This window comes from Silene latifolia, chromosome Y (assembly GCF_048544455.1).
Source record: "Silene latifolia isolate original U9 population chromosome Y, ASM4854445v1, whole genome shotgun sequence".
Taxonomy (NCBI): Eukaryota; Viridiplantae; Streptophyta; class Magnoliopsida; order Caryophyllales; family Caryophyllaceae; genus Silene; species Silene latifolia.
This window is the reverse complement of record NC_133538.1, coordinates 280768269-280789902: the sequence shown is the minus strand read 5'-3', so window position 1 is coordinate 280789902 and position 21634 is coordinate 280768269. Positions and strand designations below refer to the sequence as shown.

The window sequence follows — 21634 nt, the reverse complement described above, 5'->3', positions numbered from 1 at the left end:
AACAAAACAACGCCTTAGTGATACGTAGTTGACTCATATTTAACTTTTTGCATATAGAATACCGCATAACACTAACACTAGCCCCTAAATCACAAAGGGCTTTATCAATAGCTATACTACCAATATGACAAGGAATAGAAAAACTCCCTGGATCGTTTAGCTTTGGTGGTGAGTTAGCTTTTAAAGCGGCCGTGCACTCCTGAGTCAATGCTATGTTGGAGTAGTGTCCTCCACAATAGTGCGTCTATATAATAAATCTGGTAAAAGGAATATCAGGGATATAATATTTTATTTGTCAACTGATTAACGTAAATCGGCAACGCTCGGCTGACTAGAGTTTGACGTTAATGTCGTATGAAGGCGGTGACCAGTTGATCCCTCTCGGTCACACCTATAGGATGATGCTCAAAATGTAATAATTAATTATTTGTATATGGATACAATTTAATTAATTTCTTGTATAATATTGACTTATAATTAGTCAAGTGATTTTGTTATTTGATGACGAGTTACGAACTCGGGCCAAGAGTATTTATTATTTAATTATACGATAATTAATTAGTAAATGTTATATGATAATTTAGTAATTAATAGTTAATTAGCTAAAGTATTACGATATGTGTGTATATTTTGAGGCGGAGGTAATTAGCTAATTAAACTTACAAGAGGTTGTAAAATTAGCTGATAGAGTTTTATGGGACGCATTTTATATTGATAAAATGGTCTAATAATACTTAAAAGTTGGGTGAACATTATTTGTTAATTAATATTATTTAAATGTTAAATAATTAAATTAATATTTAATTATATAAGATAATTAAATATACGACTTATAAGCATTTGTGGGACAAATATCGCAAGTCAAAATGGACGCGATAATTACACATGTGTGGCCACTTTTGATGATGATAGTCATCACATGCATGTGGTTTGGAAAGTCCCACTAATAATTGTACTTCAATTGTTTAAATTTGTCTCACTATATATACCTCATCATACACACAATTGCATGGCTGGATTTTTAAGAGGAAAAAAAACCATTTGAAGAAGAAAACAACCACAAAATTCTTCATCTATAACCTGATCAAAAGTTGATCAAACCTCATCAAATAAAACACAAAATAATAATATACATCAACTAATATTATTAAGTGTAATAATATTATATATATTATACAAGAATATCCTAATATTACCTAGCTAGTAAATTAGGATATCTTTGAGCTAATCTTGAGTGCATCTTAGAGGAGATCACCTACTTTGGTGATTTGGGGTTTGGAGGATCATCCATCACATTGTTGGCCCAAGAATAACAAAGGAAGGAGTCCTTTATTGTGCCCATTTTTCCTTAAAATTATGTAAGGATTTCTTATCTTTTATGTCATGTTTTAAGCATGCATGTTACTAGATCACATAAAACTAAATTAACAAGTAATTTGGTAACTAATTAGAGGTGTCTAATTAGGGCTCTAGTACCTTTCAAGTGGTATCAGAGGTTTGGTGTTGCATGTATGTCGATTTTTGATTTTTTTATCGAGTTATAAGATGACTTTATAAATCATAAATTTTTGTGTAAAAATGTTCCGCACGAAAATTTTTGAGTTGCATGTATACATACTGACCTAAAATGGTTTTGGTCAAATTTGGTTAATTATGGAATTTTATTGCTAATTAATTGATTTTTCCGTCTTGAAACCGACTTAATATAAATGAAAATGGTTACAAGTTAACTAAAAACTGGTTGCATGTTAAATCTGGCCATGAAAATTTTATATAGTCACACATGCATGATTTACTTAGAGTAAGTGAAAATTAGAAAATTAATTTGATTAATTTTGCATGATTATTGATTTTTAATAGCTAAATATCAATAAAATGTGATTATATTAGTTAAAAATCATTAAAATGAATTTTATAGCATGAAAAATTTATCTGAGGTTACTTTCATATTGTATACATTTAGTGTATATTTAGAAAATTAATTTGATTAATTTTTGCATGTATTTTGGTTTTTATGTGATAAAACCGATAAAATGTAACCATATTTTTCTCATTTTTTAATCGAATTTTTTGGGTAATTTTTTATTTTTTATTTTTTTAGGTTCTGGAAAATATTCCAGAATATTAAAAAATTTATTTGATGATTTTTAAAAATAGTTTGTATTTAATTTCGAATTAATACATTAAAAATTGCGAAAACAAGGCTTAAATTGTGTATTTGATACAAAATGTTACAAAATAATAAAAAAATTAGTTCAAAAGTTTTCAAAATTTTGTTTATTTACTTGGATTTGTTTCATAAAGGTTATGATTAAATAAGTTTTAATTAGCAATAATTCATAATAAGTTATGAGATCATCATGAAATTAGTGAAGACTAATTTTTGAGTCCCAAAACAGGTTGGGAAGTTACTTTGCACTTAAATTTAATTTAAGTACTAATTTGTGATTTTTAACGGTTAAAAATCGCTTAATTAATCAAAGTTTCGATCCTTATATCAAACCGATGATTTATAGGGCGATTTGGCATTTTAGAGCATGTTTAAATATGATTTATATTCTGCATTTTTTAGATGAATGTCATTTAAACTTATGTAATTTATTCATGTAATTTGTGTAGTATGACCTAGTTAGTTAAATTGGTATTACCCGTAATGTAAAGGAATACCGATTTGGTTTGTAATTTATTGCGATCTCGTATCGCTATTTTGTAATATTAATAGATTTATTTTAATTTTAATTTCACAAATTTATAATAGAAATGGTTATGTAATTCATTTTATACTTGTAATTAATTGTTATGAAGAGCGGCGGTGTCCTAAAGACGGCGCCTTTCGGAAAGGAGTTCCGATGAAGACATGAGTTTTCAAAATACCTTGTTATATTGGAAGGTGTTCCAATGAAGTTCAAGGGACCAAGGAGTTGGTTTCCGAAGTTGTAATAGTTAATTAGATTAACTAGATTAGGAGGCCATACTAGAAATTGTCTTTTACATGTATTTTATTTAATGCATTCATGCCAAATCGCCATTACATTCATTTTAATTTATTTTCGACTATTGTCAATTAAAATTATCTAGAATTCGCCGGTTTAGTTCACTTACAGGGAATTGATAATAAATTGACAAGATATCTCACATTTATTAAAATTGAGATAAGCCTTACCAATTAGTAGTACCTATGAATCCCTTCTTCATTAGGGGCGGGTTCGGCTCAGCAGGGCGTTCCCTTTTTAAGTTGGGTAAGTAGGATAATAATCGTTTTTGTAACACCCTCATTTATTTAAGAGCCTTTAGCAAAACATTCCCAAGTAAATAAAGGTGTTACCATCTCAGTTGCCTAAGGTAGTAAGTATAAAAGACAAACCATACCAAAGTACTTTAAGATGATATATTATTAAAGTGCCTCAAAAGACTTAATTACAAAATATCCAACGAGTTAAATAATTATTACAAGTACGTTTAAATAACTGAAACGGAAATAAAGTAAATAGTGATTAGATAATCTAAGTGTAACACCCCCATACTCCGAGTGCCTTACCAGGACCACTCAGGTATGAAGACATCACCATCTCGGTTGCCCGAGGTATGATAATCAAATAGACAAAACAGAAACAACATTTATTGTAAATAGTTTAATGAATAAATATAATCCTCGAAACCAAACTGAAAGTGTAATACATTATTCCAAACTATCTGTTCTCAACTGAAATGTAAATAAATACTAATCTACAGCGGAAGACTCTATCGTCATGTCGTGGCCATCCCAGCTATCCCAGTACTCATCCCTATACCTGTTCAATATCTGCTCACCATCCCCGAATGGATCACCGCAGGTTTTACAAAACAACACCGGGGTCAGTACTAATCACACAATCAATATAGAGATAACAACAATAAGGCAAACAGACAAAAACGCCACACACACACACACATCACCAACTCCCATCATCTCAATACCGATCGTCCACTGACCACCCGCGATGGGGGACCGCAGGCCGTTCCCACCTAAGCCCCGCTCATCGTACGAGCGATAACCCCGTCCATTAATGTGCACATCCCCTTTCGTGGCGGGTTCCACGAAGGGCGAAACTAGGGCGGGAGATCACTCCCCGTGACCCCACTCGGTAGAGAACGCATCTCGAGAACCATCAACAAACACAACCACAATCACAATCACAATCACAATCATCATATCAAACAACTAACTACAACACATCACCAATATCCCATTATGGGACTAATCTTTGAGTAGAAATCCTACCTGGAAAGCACAACACGCAGACGGTATCTACAAATTGTCTCAAAACGCCTCTTCTACGAATTCTCCTCCTAACATATAACACATAAAGACTACCAATTACTTACTATTCATAAAACCCCCAAATCCTAAATTAGGGTTTGACCAAATCTAGCAAAACATTATAGAAATTATATTAAAAGCTTACCCTCGACGCAAGGAATCCGACGACACGAACTACGATACGAAACCGTCGAACTCCGGAATTGTCAAGAACGCGATTAGGAAGAAGACTAGTTGCTTTCTCTCTTAAACAGGTTTTAGGTTTTGTAAAAAGTGATTTAGAACAATTACGAATATGTTTAAATACCTTAATCGCGTAATTAACAAAACCCGAGAAAACTCCCCCGTAAAACCGGACACTCGATCGAGTACCCAAGGTACTCGATCGAGTACCCCCCTACTCGATCGAGTACCCTAGTTACTCGATCGAGTACCCAACAGGTCAGAAACTATTTTATTTCGCAAAACTCCCTTACTCGACAGAGTAAGGCCTACTCGATAGTGTACCCCAAGACTCATAAATACGGAGTATTACAGTCTTCCCTCCTTAAAAAGAACTTCGTCCCCGAAGTTCAACCCATACTCTAAAAACAACCATACTAACTCGACCCAGACACAACAACATAACTAAGAACTCAACAACTCGACCAAACATAAAACATGAACTCTTAACACCCACTCCACCAACTATGTTTACTTCCTTATCATGACTCACGATATCGTATCCACCACATATATATCTCTCACGACACCAACTTCATACATAACCAACCACCATCCACTAACACTGCTAGCTCCATAATATCATCCACCATCAAATCCAAAATCAAGACACTCCTAGACATCAAACGGAATGTTACATTCTACCACCCTTAAAAGGAACTTCGTCCTCGAAGTTTACTCAGACTCATAACATCATCCTTCAACTGTCAACACTATATACAATATTCCCACACTCTGAAGCATCACACTACTACAAGCACGGCCATGGCCTTTTATAAGTATTGTCCACAAAACAAATCCCTCCTTTACGCTACGCTAACACTCTACTTCCAATTATATTACCGCATGCACCACCATGAAACTCTCTTTTATTGCATCCTACTCCTCTTAAGACAAATGTTACGTCCTCGTAACTCACTAATACTAAACCCTTAGCTATATTATCTCATTATCCTCATCACCACCATATGACAAAGATAACTGCCTATAACCTCATTTCCATAATCACTCCTATTTCTCAAGGCTCTCTTACTTCAACAGTTCTCATACTTCAAATCAATCTGCACACCCCTAACCTATACCATAAGGCTCGTAGCAAAATCACCATACTAACTCTCCATTATCACTGCAAACCAACATACCTCGCTATGTAAAGCACTTATCTTTCAGAAGCATAACTCCCGATCCACACTCGTTACTTATACTCACACTAGATCCTCAAGTTCTTTCCTTCATTACCGCAAAACTCATACATAACTTAATATGACACTAATTCCCCCAACACCCTACACTCACTGTCCCAACAAAAGATTATGAACTACTCCGCTTTGATCATTACAACACATGTTCCACGAATCATTTTTCATTACCATGTCTACTAAAGCCTTATCTAGAACAAGATCAAAATTACTGTAACAACCTCTCACAACCGTGTCCCATCAATAGAACATCACTATACCATGACAACAACGAAAACATATTCAACTCTATTTCATATCATACTCTACCTCATTCTTAACTTAACCTGGTAAAGAAAACATCAATAAGCAAGACAACTGTCTACATGTTCAACCAAAACTCACAAAGAACAACAAAGAAACAAAACAACAATCTATGTATAACTGGTATGCACTTTCGAAAACTCGTATCATAATCATCCCGCCTACTCCACCACAACCGGTGACGGCATCACAACACCGCCACCAACAGCCACACCACAATGCGAAAATACTCGCATCACAATGCTAAATACCGTGCCCGGATCACCACCGGAGGCACCACAACCACATCGATAGACATCACAGCTACATACAATTCCATAAATAATGACTCGGAAATAACCTTTCGGACAAGAAAACTTACTCAAATCCACTTTACTCAATCACAACGCAACATATTATATGAATTAAACAGATAAGTATCTCATGAACATCATCTCTACCATTTCACGGAATACACATGTGTTATTAATACACATAAAATTATAACTAGCCATGTCAAATTAATCAAATTATTACCTTTTTGGATATCATTCAATTAAACTACCGTGTCCAACATATATATTACAGAACATTCATAAAACAGCTTTATAATTATCACACCATACCACTTCTTGTGAGGTCAGAACCTCACACAAACATTTACACATATCATAGACCCGTAATCACAACCAACTAGTCAATCCTGACCACGTAAGTTACCACTCAACAAAGGTTACCTGTTGTCCGAGCTTAACTCGCATGCCCCTCATCACATTCTTCCATTCGCATCACCACGACCTTCGCCATACATAACCATACAGATAACACTCATTATGAGAAACCACCTCCTAAGACTATGTCTTATACTTCCTGACAACCATACTTTTATCAATTCAGTCTTTACAAAATCAACCTCTTTAGAATTGCCACTTTTCTAATATACCCTTAACCTTAACCACTAGTCAAAGACCATAACACTACCACCATGTCCTGGACATCAAACCTCTTCACTCATCTCTAAACATCATGATTTCTTTTCTATCTTTGGTTAACATCCCAAACAACGAACATCGAATCCATGAACAAAATTACCTCAACATTCTTCCCAATATTTTCCTTAATTGAATCATCATCCATTTTTCCACCAAAATCTCATATCATGCATATATTCTACTAACTTCTTACTTTCCTTAATTTCTCGAAACTCATTATTAAACATGTTGTCCTGAAGCTCCCATATAACCATTAACTAACATCCTCATGATAATATCACACATTTCGATGATTCCTTACCTTTATATCACATAACTCCTGAATATTTTCCTCGACCATTACTTTTATCCTTCTTTTCTCTTTACACTCAATAATACCAATTAATAGTTCAACTCCTTATTCCTTCTAGCTAACTCTTTGGAAATCCAGTTACCCTTTCGTTGCTCCAAAACTCAAATTCCATTATTTTCTACGGACATCATCCCACTCTTTCTTACCATGGATCTTCTCTTATTATGCTATCACTCACACTTGCCACTAATCTATCCATAGAATCAACGTTTAATGTTCAAACAATTGCATCTCCCTTTTTACATCTCTAGAAATCATAATTCATTTAATACCGTTAATTACCCAAGGAAATCACACAGTAGTTTCGTCTCTCGATAACACAAATTTCCAAACTCGGTCACTACACCGCAAATCCACGTCGCGACATGTCCCATTAAGTTCGCTATATACCACTATTTCCAAACGACCTTTCATTACATATGTTCTTACTCAACACTATTTCTAGCCATCTCCCTCCATAATTTATTATACATCTCAGGTTGCTACTATCCACATCCTTTCTTTCAATCTTTTCATTCTCACGTTCCTTAAACTTACATCATGCCTTGCCCACATTCTCTTACATTTTCATTACTCAACATACAATCATGTCACTCATCTCGTCTCACACAACATGCTCTATGCCTCAATTAAGTCTTACTAATCCCAACACATATAAATCATGTCCTCCCCACCGAACTCATACTCATCATAGGTGCCACTCTTTACACCACAAAATTGGGTAACTTACGCGTCAAGACCAACATACATGTAAAACAATGCATAAAGAAGCAAAATAATAACTTTGAATTAAACATAATATGCAACGAAGTCAAAAGATAAGCATATGACCCAAAACAAGGGTCACTAGATCGAGTCAGAGCCACTCGATCGAGTAAGTGACTTACTCGATCGAGTAGGTGAAGATCGGAAGCACGTAAAACAAATCACCAGGGCTACTCGATCGAGTAACTAACGTACTCGATCGAGTGCCCCCTTACTCGATCGAGTACCGAGGATACTCGATCGAGTACCCCAATTCTCAGCACTGTCCAGTTTTCGTAAAATAGTCATAACTCACTCATTTCTTGGTCGTTTTAGGCGTGTGACCTATCGTTAGAATCGTAAAAGAACAAGCTATCACCTCCAATTGGAATCACATTAAAATCATTTACGCATCTCAAGTTATAACAGTTTAAAGACAACTTTGCTGTAATCGATTTTACATAATTATTTGATTTTTACTTCCAAACAACTTAAACAACAACCAAGTTAAACGAAAACAACCCAAAACTCATAAAACCAGTATTCATAATCATATGTTACTATTTTCAAAAGCCAAACAACAACATTCATCATGCACTTAGCTTATCTAACTTGCCAATTATGACTTACCCACATGTTTTTATTCTATCACTTTTCGTAAACAAAATCATAAATACATGACATCAAGTCCCCTATTCACATGTTACTACCACGATGATTCATCTTTTCCACTAATTCATCCATCATACCACATATTTATCCACCATATTCGTTCAACATATTCACTCAGCACATGTTCAATTCACACTCCCAACCTTCTGTACTTTTACTCAACACGACAACAACAACATGTAGACTTACACTTCGCTTTATATATATATATAGACAAAACACTTTTCCCTTACATAACTATAACATGCCAAATTACATGTATCAATCATTATACTTTCATGTTTTACAATCCACCAACATATAATTCACGTCATCATCATCAATTCATGCAACATACTACTACATAGATACACACAGCACACAATATGCACATAACGATCCCGACACTTATCCCATGGTGACCGGTTCAAAATTGTAGGGCGAGTTCGCGACTTTAGGACGTCTCCCAAGTCTTTGCATTAGCTCCTACAACCTTTACCCCGGGTTCATTTTAATTGACTCCCTAAATTCATTAGATTCATTAGTTACAGGTTTCAGGATCGTCGCTCTGATACCATTTGTAACACCCCCATACTCCGAGTGCCTTACCAGGACCACTCAGGTATGAAGACATCACCATCTCGGTTGCCCGAGGTATGATAATCAAATAGACAAAACAGAAACAACATTTATTGTAAATAGTTTAATGAATAAATATAATCCTCGAAACCAAATCAAAGTGTAATACATTATTCCAAACTATCATTTCTCAACCGAAATGTAAATAAATACTAATCTACAATGGAAGACTCTATCGTCATGTCGTGGGCCATCCCAAATATCCCAAAGACTCATCCCTATACCGTTTCAATATCTTCTCACCATCCCCGAATGGATCACCGCAGTTTTACAAAACAACACCGGTCGACTAATCACACAATCAATATAGAGATAACAACAATAAGGCAAACAGACAACCGAATAACGCGCACACACACACACACATCACCAACTCCCATCATCTCAATATCGATCGTCCCACTGGACCCATTACCACCGATGGGGGACCGCACCGTTCCCACCTAAGCCCCGCTCATCGTACGAGCGATAACCCTGTCCATTAATGTGCACATCCCCTTTCGTGGCGGGTTCCACGAAGGGCGAAACTAGGGCGTGAGATCACTCCCGCAAGTGACCCCACTCAGCCGAGAACGCATCTCGAGAACCATCAACAAACACAACCACAATCACAATCACAATCACAATCATCATCTCAAACAACTAACTACAGCACATCACCAATATCCCATTATGGGACTAATACTGAGTAGGAAATCCTACCTGGAAAGCACAACACGCAGACGGTATCTACAGCTGTCTCAAAACGCCTCTTCTACGAATTCTCCTCCTAACATATAACACATAAAGACTACCAATTACTTACTATTCATAAAACCCCCAAATCCTAAATTAGGGTTTGACCAAATCTAGCAAAACATTATAGAAATTATATTAAAAGCTTACCCTCGACGCAAGGAATCCGACGACACGAACTACGATACGAACTGACCGTCTGAACTCCGGGAATTGTCAAGAACGCGATTAGGAAGAAGACTAGTTGCTTTCTCTCTTAAACAGGTTTTAGGTTTTGTAAAAAGTGATTTAGAACAATTACGAATATGTTTAAATACCTTAATCGCGTAATTAACAAAACCCGAGAAAACTCCCCCGTAAAACCGGACACTCGATCGAGTACCCAAGGTACTCGATCGAGTACCCCCCTACTCGATCGAGTACCCTAGTTACTCGATCGAGTACCCAACAGGTCAGAAACTATTTTATTTCGCAAAACTCCCTTACTCGACAGAGTAAGGCCTACTCGATAGTGTACCCCAAGACTCATAAATACGGAGTATTACACTAAGTGATCTAGACGTCTAGGTAGATTGGTCAATCCTCACGCATTCCCGTAAGCTCCCTCAAGCCAGCTAATCTTTAAGACCTGCAATATCTGCTCCCCAATATTTGGTTCATCACAGGTGTTCACGAATACACAGTCAACCGCGAGGTTGAGTAGGATAACCAAACAACAAAACACTACCATACAATAAAAGGCTCAAACTAAGATCGTCACACGCGCACATGGCTCCACCGTGGAATCCATCACACGACTTAACCAAACACGCCACACACGACACCACACGGTGTTCTGCTCAGGTCCACGGCCCAAACCTTAACGCCACCATGCCTGTCCGACCATCATACGTACAAGACCACGGCACTTGTACATCCTCGTGCCTGACCAGCCATAACTGTACAGGACCACGGCTAAATCCCGTGCCTGACCGACCAAACAATCTCATAGCTTTGCCAATTCTCTTTCACAAAGCCAACCCACAACAGAGAACTAACCAACAAGACAATAATATGATCATAGGACAACAATGATATCAATATGCTCAAGACAACAATTACGACGATATGCTCAGAATAAAAATTACAACAATAATCCATCTTTACCAATACATACCTTTTGCAAATCTTCACAAGCAATCAAATAATCAAAAAGCTTCCTCCACAAATTCACCACATAAACAATCAATTAATTTATTTATAATTATTAACTAATATTATTAATGAATTTAAGATGTAAACTACACAAAACAATCCCGCAAAATCGCCACAAACACGGCCCACACAACCCCGACAGTGGTCAAACCCGTCGGTCAATGGTCGGTCAACGACCCCCTCCATGGTCACGGTCAGTCAACGGGCAAGGGTACGGTCAAGGTCAAACGTAAATAATTGATGTGAAGTGATTAGATAACTTACCACAATTTAATTAGCGAAAGGTGAAAACTCCGTCTTAAAGTTGTCTCAAAAATTCTCCTCACAATATGTATTGAGTTTATAAGGAAGAATAATTATGATGGCGAGGCATAGGGTTTGTATTTATATAAATTGGTAGGAGAAGTAGGAAGGTTTTAGGAAAGTGCTTTTAATAATAAACTAATGAATATATCTAAGGTAGGTGCTTTCAAGTCGGTCCTCTCTCTAAACCCTCTCTAAAATCCTCTCAAAAATTGCGATTGAAACCTAGCTTCGCAACCATGGCCCGGGGCCGACCGCCGAGGGCAGGGGAGCCTCCCGTTCCTACTGCTTCTGTGGATAATATTTCTGTGGTTGTTGAAGATGTGACAGATGAGCCTGTTGAGACTGTTATGCTGCCGTTGGGCAAGGCTCCACTAACGGGGACTGCCTCTACTTCTGGGACGAAGACGACTTCTCCTGTGGGTACTACTTCGAAAACTTATTCTCGGGTATTGAAGAATTCCTTTAAAGGTATGAATCTTTCATTCTTTCCTGTGGTTGACTCCTCGGTTAGTATTGAGGAAGAGGATATTGTTAAAGAGGTTGAATATTGGCAAACTACTCTTGTGGGTACTGTTCTGGGTAGACAATCTACGCTAGTTTAGATTGAGAGTTTGGTTTCTAATTATTGGAAGCATATCACAACCCCAGAGATTATGTACTTTGCAAAACGCTGGTACTATTTCAGGTTTGCTAGTGCGGAAGACATGGAAAAAATTCGCTCAGATACTTGGAACGTGAATGGATTTCCTCTAGTCTTTAAACCGTGGAGCCCTACAGTGTTGGATGAGTTAAATGTTACTCATGTTCCTGTGTGGGTACTATTCCCCAATATTGAGCCTTGTTTTTGGTCGAAATCTGGCTTGAGTAAGGTTGCTAGTGCAGTTGGCAATCCTATTTGTTCTGATGAACACACAACCAACAAAAGCAAGTTGGCTTTTGCTAGAATTTTAATTGATGTTGATCTCTCTAAGGAGCTTCCAAAGGCAGTTCAGATTCAATCCCCTTATCGTGTCACACTCTTGCAGAAGATTGAAGGATAGATGCAATCCTGCTGGTAAGCCTAAGGCTATAACTAAGACTGTCTATATGCAAGAGAAAACTGTGGACTCTTAGCAGGTGGTTGCTCCTTCAACTGCTTCTGGGAGTACTCCTAAAACTTCTGAGAAGAAGAAATCTCCTGTGAAGACAACTGTTGCTACTAAACTTTCCAACATATTTTCTGCACTTCAGGATGGAAATTTAATTGAGCCTGATCATACTGTAGAGTCTTCTTCTGAGGTTGCTGTACTGGACACTGAGGATGAGCACTCTGTCAGTGAGACTGCGGATGCTGTGGTTTTTGAGTTGGATCCTGGAGACATTCCTGCCTCCCATGATCCTCACAATATGGAACATTAGGGGTCTAAATGACCCCTTAAAGCAGCAAGAGGCTCACCAAGTCTTGCTGGATAAAAAGGTGGACTGTGGTGCTTTGATTGAGACTCATGTAAAGCACACAGCCATCAGGGATATTAGTGGTAGATTTCTTCCTTATCAACTTGTTCATAATAATGATATGCATTACAATGGTCGTATCTGGATTTTTTGGAACCCTGTTGTTGTTGCTCTCACTGTTCTTCACAAGTCTGCTCAGCACATACACTGTTCTCTCCTTCATATTGCCTCCCAAAAGCATATGGAGGTTACTTTTGTATATGCTCTTAATGCTAGACTTGATAGAAGGGGGTTTTGGTCTCATCTTCAGTCCATTTCCTCTCAGGTTACAGTGCCTTGGTTATGTTTTGGAGATTTTAATGTTGTTTTAAATATTGATGAAAGGCTGGGCTCTTCTCATGTCCAGGTTGCTGACATTGATGAGTTTAGTCAGTGTCTTGATAATTGTAGTCTGGTGGATCACCCTGCTACTGGTTGCCATTTCACATGGAACAATAAACAGGGTGATGGTCTTAGATGGGCTAAGTTGGACAGGATTCTGGTTTCTCCTCAGTGGTTTGCTAGCTTTCGTTCTCTTGCTACTTTTCTTAAATGCTCGGGGTCTCGACCACTCCCCTTGTCTGGTTCAAATTGATGGTATGGCTTCTCCTTGCAGACCAAAATTCAAGTATCTGAACTGCTGGGCTCTTTCCCCTCAGTTCCAGAGCACTGTTTGCAAGAGTTGGAGCTCTCATTATTATGGTGGGCATATTATCTCTCTATTTCAGAAACTAAAGCAGCTTAGGAGTGGTTTAAGAAAACTTCATACCTCCTCCTTTACTAATCTTTCTGACAGAGTGGGTAGTTGCAAGATAGCTCTTAAGCATTGCCAGGATAATCTCAGTAGTTCTCCTATGGATTCTACTCTTCTTGGGGAGGAGAGGGCTCTGGTGCAGGAGTATCTTCAGGTTAAAAGAGCTGAGATACAAATCCTGTTCCAAAGGGCTAAAGTTCAGCATATTCAGTCTGGAGATCTTAGTTCTCAATATTTTTATTCAAAGATTTCTGCCAGGAAAGTTAGGAACAACATTGGGAGTATTCTTGATGCAGCCGGTAAGCTTTGTACTGGCTCTCATGAGGTGGCTCAGGGGTTCCTTGATTACTACTCTTCTCTGCTGGGCTCTTCTACTCTAGTATTGCCTTTGCCTTCCCATCTTTTTCTGCATGATACAGTGTCTCCTGAACAATGTGGCTCCCTTATACAACTAGTGAGAGTGCCAGAGATTTTGGATGCATTGAAATCTATATTTAGAAATAAGAGCCCAGGTATGGATGGTTACTCTTCTGGATTCTTTTTGGATGCCTGGACTGTTGTTGGTCAGGACTTTAAGAATGCTTTCTTGGAATTTTTTCAAACTTGTTCCATGCCTAAGGTATCTAATTCCACTTTGCTTGTCCTTGTCCCTAAGATGGATACCCCTCTTACTGTCAAAGACTATAGACCTATTGCCTGTTGTACTACATTTTATAAGGTCATTAGTAAAATTCTTGATAATAGACTGAAACAGGTCCTGGACTCCATTGTTGGTCCAGAGCAAGCTGCTTTTGTGGCTGATAGAGATATTTTTGACAATACTATGTTAGCTCATGAGCTTGTCTCTAAATATGGCCGTGCTTATCTTACTCCTAGATGTTTATTAAAGGTAGACATCAGGAAAGCTTTTGATTCAGTTAATTGGACTTTTCTTAAGGACTGTTTGCTCTACCTTCATTTCCCTTCAGCTTTTGTGGACTGGGTCATGGCTTGTATCACCTCTCCCTATTACTCTTTGCTGATAAATGGTGATGTGCAAGGCTTCTTCCCTGGTAAATGTGGGCTCAAGCAGGGTGATCCCTTGTCCCCATACCTTTTTGTTCTTTGTATGGAGGTGTTATCAAGCCTTCTCAGAACATTCCCTAAGGTGAAGAACTTCTCTTATCACCCAAAGTGTGTTCAGTTAAACCTTACTCGCCTTATTTTCGCTGATTATTTACTTGTCTTCACTAGAGGGAACCTCCCTTAAGTCAAAGCTGTATCTGACTGCCTAGATCAGTTTAGTGTGCTTTCAGGTTTGGTTGCTAATCCTTCTAAAACTGATATCTACTTTGGAGGGGTTGCAGCTGATGTTAAGGGTCTTATTTTGGCTGCCACTGGATTTAGTGAAGGTAAATTCTCTTTCAGGTATTTGGGTTTGCCCTTGTTCAATGCACGGATTACCCAAGATATGTATCAGCCTCTGCTTGATAAACTCAAAGCAAGCATTCAGTATTGGGCAAACAAGAATTTAAGTTATGCTGGGAAAACTTTGCTGGTGAATTCTGTTATTTTTGGGTTAAACAATTTTTGGGGGGCAAGTATTTTACTCCCTAAGGTGGTCATAAAGAAAATCAACAAGATTTGCAAGGATTTCCTGTGGGGTATTTCTGATGGACCTCGTAGGCATACTTTCCTTAAGTGGCAATTACTATGTTCCCCAAAATTAAAGGGGGGGATAGGCATAAAAGAAGTCCTCAGTTGGAATTGTGCGCAAATGGTCAAATGGGTCTGGAAACTGTATAATAAACCTCAGTCTATTTGGACAAGATGGGTTCATACTTATGTCCTTAAAGGGTAGAGTATCTGGATAGCTAGGCAAACAATCTCAAATGTTGGTCGGTCGAGTAGTGCAGAAATTAAAGATGGTCGATCAAGTGATATTCTTACTCGATCGACTGAATTTGCTGAAGAAATCACTCGATCGAGTGATAAAGATGGTCGATCGAGTATATTGCAATGTGAAACCACTCGATCGAGTGGTAATTGTGCTCGATCGAGTACCAGAAGTGGCGGAGATCGTATTTTACTATCCAATTCCGCCACCGTGTCATCTTCCCCTGCTGTGGAGGTGTCACGCATTGATAAGGGTAAAGAGAAAGTTGCGGGTCCACTCATTGCTACCAGAGTGCCCTTCCCAGGTCGTCTGAAGGACGCAAAGATCGAGCGACAGTACGGTAAGTTTGTGGACGTTGTGAAGAACCTTCAGGTAACTGTCCCTTTTCCGAACTTGTTATTCAGGTACCTACTTACTCTATGTTTATGAAAGATATTGTGACGCGTAAGAGAAATTTAAGTGAATTTGAGACGATTTCATTTATGGAAGAGTCTAGTAATTTGCTTTTAAATAAAGGTCCACCTAAAATGAAAGACCCGGCCAGCTTTTCTATTACCTGTATTATAGGCAACTTGGTCATTGATCAGGCTCTTTGTGATTTAGGAGCCAGTGTTAGCGTCATGCCCCTTCCCCGTCCTGCAAGAAACCGCCAACATGAGTCATTTTAAAGTGACTAACATTACCCTACGGATGGCTGATAGATCATTAGGAAGCCCTTAGGTGTCTCAGAGGACGTGCCTGTGAAAATAGGCAAGCTCTTTATCCCAGTAGATTTCATTGTTTTAGATATAGCTGAGGACACCCGGACCCCAATTATCTTAGGAAGACCTTTCCTTTTGTACAGTTGGGGCTGTTATTGATGTCAGACAAGGGCGTTTTACTCTTGCAGTTGGGGATGACGTGATCACTTTCAGTCTGTCCAGTACTTTAGCTCGGCCAATGATAGAGGATACTTGTTATTCGTTTGATATTATCGACGAGTCTATGTATGATTTCTGGTCGGGTTCTTTTATGAAGGACCCACTAGAAGCCCTTATGCTTTTTGATGAGTGTGCAGATAGCCCAGACGACGATGACGATGCGTTGGATTTGCTTGTTGATGATTTAGATGATCATGAGGGAGAGCAAGTGGAACAAATGATTAGCACTCTCTGTTCCATTGAGGTAAAGGTGCCGAAACGTAAGCCTCTCCCTTCTCATCTTAAATATGTCTTTTTAGATGGTACTGAGCAATTTCCAGTCATTGTTAGCGCTAAGCTTGATAATGATCAGCTGACCTCTTTGTTAGCTGTACTTAAGAAAAACAGGAAATCACTGGGTTATTCGTTGGACGATATAAAGGGGATTAGTCCCGATGTTTGTATGCACAGGATAGAGCTGGAGGAAGATCACAAACCTTGCGAGACGGTCGGTCAGCCCGAACCAGAAGATGCAGGATGTTGTGATGGCTGAGGTAATGAAGCTTTTAGACGCAGGTATTATTTATTCTGTTGGAAATTCTAAATGGGTGAGTCCAGTACAGGTGGTCCCGAAGAAAGGAGGGACAACTGTAGTTAAGAATGATAAGGATGAATTAAAACCTACTCGAGTAGTGACTGGTTGGCGGATGTGTATAGATTACAGACAGCTTAAGGCCGCCACCAAGAAAGATCACTTTCCCCTTCCTTTTATTGATCAAATGATAGAAAGGTTAGCCTCTCATAAATTTTTCTGCTATTTAGACGGGTATTCTGGGTTCTTTCAGATCCCTATTCACCCAGACGATCAAGCTAAGACTACATTTACTTGTCCTCAGAGCGTTTTTGCTTATCGCAGGATGCCTTTTGGTTTGTGTAATGCCCCTTCCACCTTTCAAAGGTGCATGATGAGGATATTTTCAGAGTATATTGAGTCTATTATGGAAGTTTTCATGGACGATTTCAGTATTTATGGAAGTGATTTTTCTAACTGTCTGTCTAACCTTGAGAAAGTGTTGCGGTACTGTATTGAGGTTAATCTTGTCTTTGAATCGGGAGAAGTGCCACTTTATGGTCAACGAGAGAGTTGTTTTAGGGCACTTAGTTTCTGATAGGGGAATAGAGGTTGATAAAGCAAAGGTGGAAGTGATACAGCAATTACCGCCTCCTGTTAATGTTAAGGGGGTGAGGAGTTTCCTTGGTCACGCCGGCTTTTATCGCCGGTTTATCAAGGACTTCTCAAAAATTGCTAAACCACTTACACATTTGCTACTTAAGGATGCCCCTTTTGGACTAATGAGTGTCTTTATGCTTTTAACAGGTTAAAGCAGGCTTTAGTCTCTGCGCCGATCATACAGGCTCCCGACTGGGACTTGCCGGTTGAGATAATGTGTGATGCCAGCGACTATGCACTAGGAGCGGTGCTGGGCCAAAGGAAAGACAAAGCTTTGAACGCGATTTACTATGCGAGCTGAACTCTAGATGAGGCTCAAGTGAAGTACACTACCATCAAAAGAGCCGCTAGTATTTGTAGTTTATGCCTTAGAGAAGTTTCGTTCTTATTTAGTTGGGTCAGAAGTTACTGTTTTTACTGACCATGCAGCTTTGAGGCATCTTCTTGCTAAGAAGGAGACTAAACCACGGTTATTGAGATGGATACTCCTTCTTAAGGAGTTTGATTTGCAGATTAAGGATAAGAAAGGAGCTGAGAACGTTGTAGCTGGTCACTTGTCGCGAGTGTTGCGACAAGAAGGGGAAGATTCTCTACCTATTGATGATTCTTTTCCTGACGATACTTTAATTGCTCTTATATCATCCATTGTTGACCAAGAACCTTGGTATGCAGATATAGCTAACTTCGTTGTCGTGGCAAGTCGCCGCCGACCTTTTTCATCGCCAGAGGAAGCGTTTCCTGTATAACGCTAAGCAGTATTTCTGGGATGATCCTTATTTGTTTAAGGAATGTGCAGACGGTCTCTACAGACGGTGTATTCCGCAGTGGGAGGCCAAAGTAGTTCTGGAAGGCTGTCACTCCTCTTCCTATGGTGGTCACCATGGTCCATCGCGTACCGTGGCTAAGGTACTTTAGTCTGGTTTTTTCTGGCCCTCTTTGTTTGCTGATGCTAAGTATTTTGTTTCAGCTTGTGATGCTTGCCAATGATCAGGGAACATTTCAAAGAGACATGAGATGCCACAAAATGGCATCTTAGAGGTTGAGGTTTTCGATGTCTGGGGCATTGATTTCCAAGGACCGTTCCCGTGTAGTAAAGGTAACAGGTACATCTTAGTGGCTGTAGATTATGTGTCCAAATGGGTTGAGGCAATTGCTTCACCCCATTGTGATGCCAAGACCGTGATAAAAATGTTCAAAAAGGTCATATTTCCCCGATTTGGTGTCCCTAGGGTCGTCATTAGTGATGGGGGAATGCACTTTAAGGAAAAGAAACTAACTTCTATTATGTCTAAAGTTGGTGTCCAACACCGGCGTGGTTTGAAGTATCATCCCCAAACTAGTGGTCAGGTTGAGGTCTCTAACCGCGAGCTGAAAGAGATCTTGTCTAAGGTAGTTTCTAAATCACGGAAGGATTGGAGCCTTAAGTTAGAGGACACATTATGGGCTTACAGAACTGCCTTTAAGACACCAATTGGTGCATCACCTTATAAGTTAGTTTATGGGAAATCATGTCACTTACCTGTTGAATTGGAATGTAAGGCTTGGTGGGCAATTCGTGAGCTTAACTTTGATTCTAAGTTATGTGGTCAGAATCGTCTTTTGCAGCTAGATGAGTTGGAAGAATTTAGACTTAATGCCTATGATAGCTCGCGCATTTACAAAGAGAAGACGAAGAGATGGCATGACAAGAGAATTCTACCTCGGGAGTTCCATGTTGAGCAAAAGGTGCTGCTTTTTAATGCCCGTTTGAGATTGTTTCCTGGCAAGCTGAAGTCCAGGTGGAGTGGTCCTTATACGGTGACAGCTGTTACCAAATTTGGATCCGTGGAGCTCGAAGATGCCGAAGGTCCTAGGTTTAAAGTGAATGGCAAATATGTGAAGCATTACCATGAGGCGAATGAAGCAGACAATCGTGTTGAAGTCCTGTACTTTGACGAGCTAGACGCGCCAGTTAATTGATACCAGAAAGGTCGTGCGGGACCTCATAAACTGGCGTTCTCCGGGAGGCAGCCCGGACTGTTTTACTGTACTTTTGTTGAACTTTTTATTTTTCTTTAGCTTTATGTTGAACTTTAGACGCTGTTTTACGAACTCTTTATGCTTCCCTTGCTTTCAAATGCGTGTTTTTCAGGTTACTTTACTCGATCGAGGAGTTTTCTACTCGATCGAGCGCTTTTTAGGGTAATTATCACTCGATCGAGTGATATTCTTACTCGATCGACCAAAGCAGAAATCACGTTTACTCGATCGAGTAGTTTTATACTCGATCGAGGACTTCCATCCACCAGTTTACTCGATCGAGCTATTCCAAGTTGCTCGATCGAAAGCGCTTCGTCTTCCAAAGAAATGTTTACGTCTATTGAGCTACTGCTTGACTTTCTTTGACCTCCCATGTTCATGGTCGGTTTGGGGAGGTCCCTCTTTATGACGTTTTGTAAGTTTTCCGACTCCACTTCTCCTTTTCCTTTTAGTTTGCATTTTTTTCCCTATTTTTGGTACAATGAGGGCATTGTACGGTTTGGTTTGGGGAGGTATGCATCCATATCTATGTCTGTCTGCATGTTTTCTTGCATTTTCGCTTGCACGTTTAATTATTTTCGCATGCATTGTTGTTTTAATTAATTCAAAAAAATCATAAAAATTCAAAAATTTAGAAAAAATTCCAAAAAATCAAAAAAAAAATTCACATTTAATTTGAGTCGGAACGTTTGAACTTTGACGCTACATTAAATCTTTACTTGAGCCTTGCATATTCTTGACATTTAGTTGGCATGATTATGTGCATGATCTACGAGTTTTTGTTTCTCTCTTATCTGAACGAATAGACTTGATTCATCATATCGGCAAGCTACATTACATTCTGAGGTTAGAGCTTTATAAACTGGTGACATTCATGGCCGGTTTCATTTAGGATGTGAGTAGTACTCTCTTTAAGGCATGTAACATCAATTTGCATAAGCATGAGTCTGGTATTCTTAATACCTCTATGCATTCGGTCTGTGGATGGTGACATATGTTAGGAGAGGCAGTTCCCTTTATTTCATTCAACCCATGAGCCCCACATAGCCAAATTGCCTTTTTTTCCTATTAACTACTTTCTATAATACTTCCTACCCTAGCCGAGCTAGTGACGAGTAGTTGTTGGAATGTTTTATTGCAATTTGGTTATTCTATCTGATTTCAGAAGATGGTGGAAGAACTGAAAGGAATGAAAGAAAAAGAATTGTTGGATGAAAAAAAAATGGAATGAAAAAAAAAAGGAGGAGAATGAAAAAGGAAAAAAAAAACGAAATAAGAAAAGAAGAAAAAGAAAGAAAAATCATATGGATAAGGAAAATTGTATAATGATTTTCACTCCCATGTTCTATCTATACTTTATGGGGAGTTGACAAATATTGGTGTTTAGTGAGTTTAGTGCATGGAATTTGCACTGTTTTATTTTGTTATATTGAGTATGAAGATGGGATGCAGTTATATTTGGATTCGTTGTTGCTAGCCTGGCTATTAACCCCACACATCCAAATTCATTTTAGCCCCTTCTTACCCATTACCTCACTTACCCAAATGTAAGTCCTCGGCATGTGTCTTGGTAACTAGTATGGTTGGAATGCATATGTATGGTTGTAGAGACTTTATTCATGTTAACTGCATGCATGTTCTTATAGGTCGAGTTAGGTGAGTGTCTTTACTTCTGTCTATCTTTCACATATATACTCACCTTGTGCCTAATTTTTGAGTGACGAGCGACCCGTGAGAGTCCGATATCTTTTGAATCTTGCAAGGTC

At 38.7% G+C, this 21634-nt stretch overlaps 1 protein-coding gene across 1 annotated transcript; it reads left to right on the top strand.

Moving 5' to 3' along the window:
- The first annotated feature begins 12269 nt into the window (after positions 1–12269).
- LOC141630787 (uncharacterized) lies at positions 12270–13684 on the top strand. The gene is made up of 3 exons (XM_074443542.1): positions 12270–12626; positions 12733–12951; positions 13040–13684. Exons 1-3 carry the CDS (start codon positions 12270–12272, stop codon positions 13682–13684), a joined length of 1221 nt encoding a protein of 406 aa, XP_074299643.1.
- The last annotated feature ends 7950 nt before the right edge of the window (positions 13685–21634 follow it).

Excerpts from the sequence above, each read along its gene's own strand:
- LOC141630787 (XM_074443542.1), top strand. The coding sequence starts at position 12,270 with ATGTACTTTGCAAAACGCTGGTACTATTTCAGGTTTGCTAGTGCGGAA. Across the intron at positions 12,627-12,732 it reads AGATTCAATCCCCTTATCGT|GTGGTTGCTCCTTCAACTGC; the intron begins GTCACACTCTTG and ends GACTCTTAGCAG. Across the intron at positions 12,952-13,039 it reads GTGAGACTGCGGATGCTGTG|CAAGAGGCTCACCAAGTCTT; the intron begins GTTTTTGAGTTG and ends CCCTTAAAGCAG.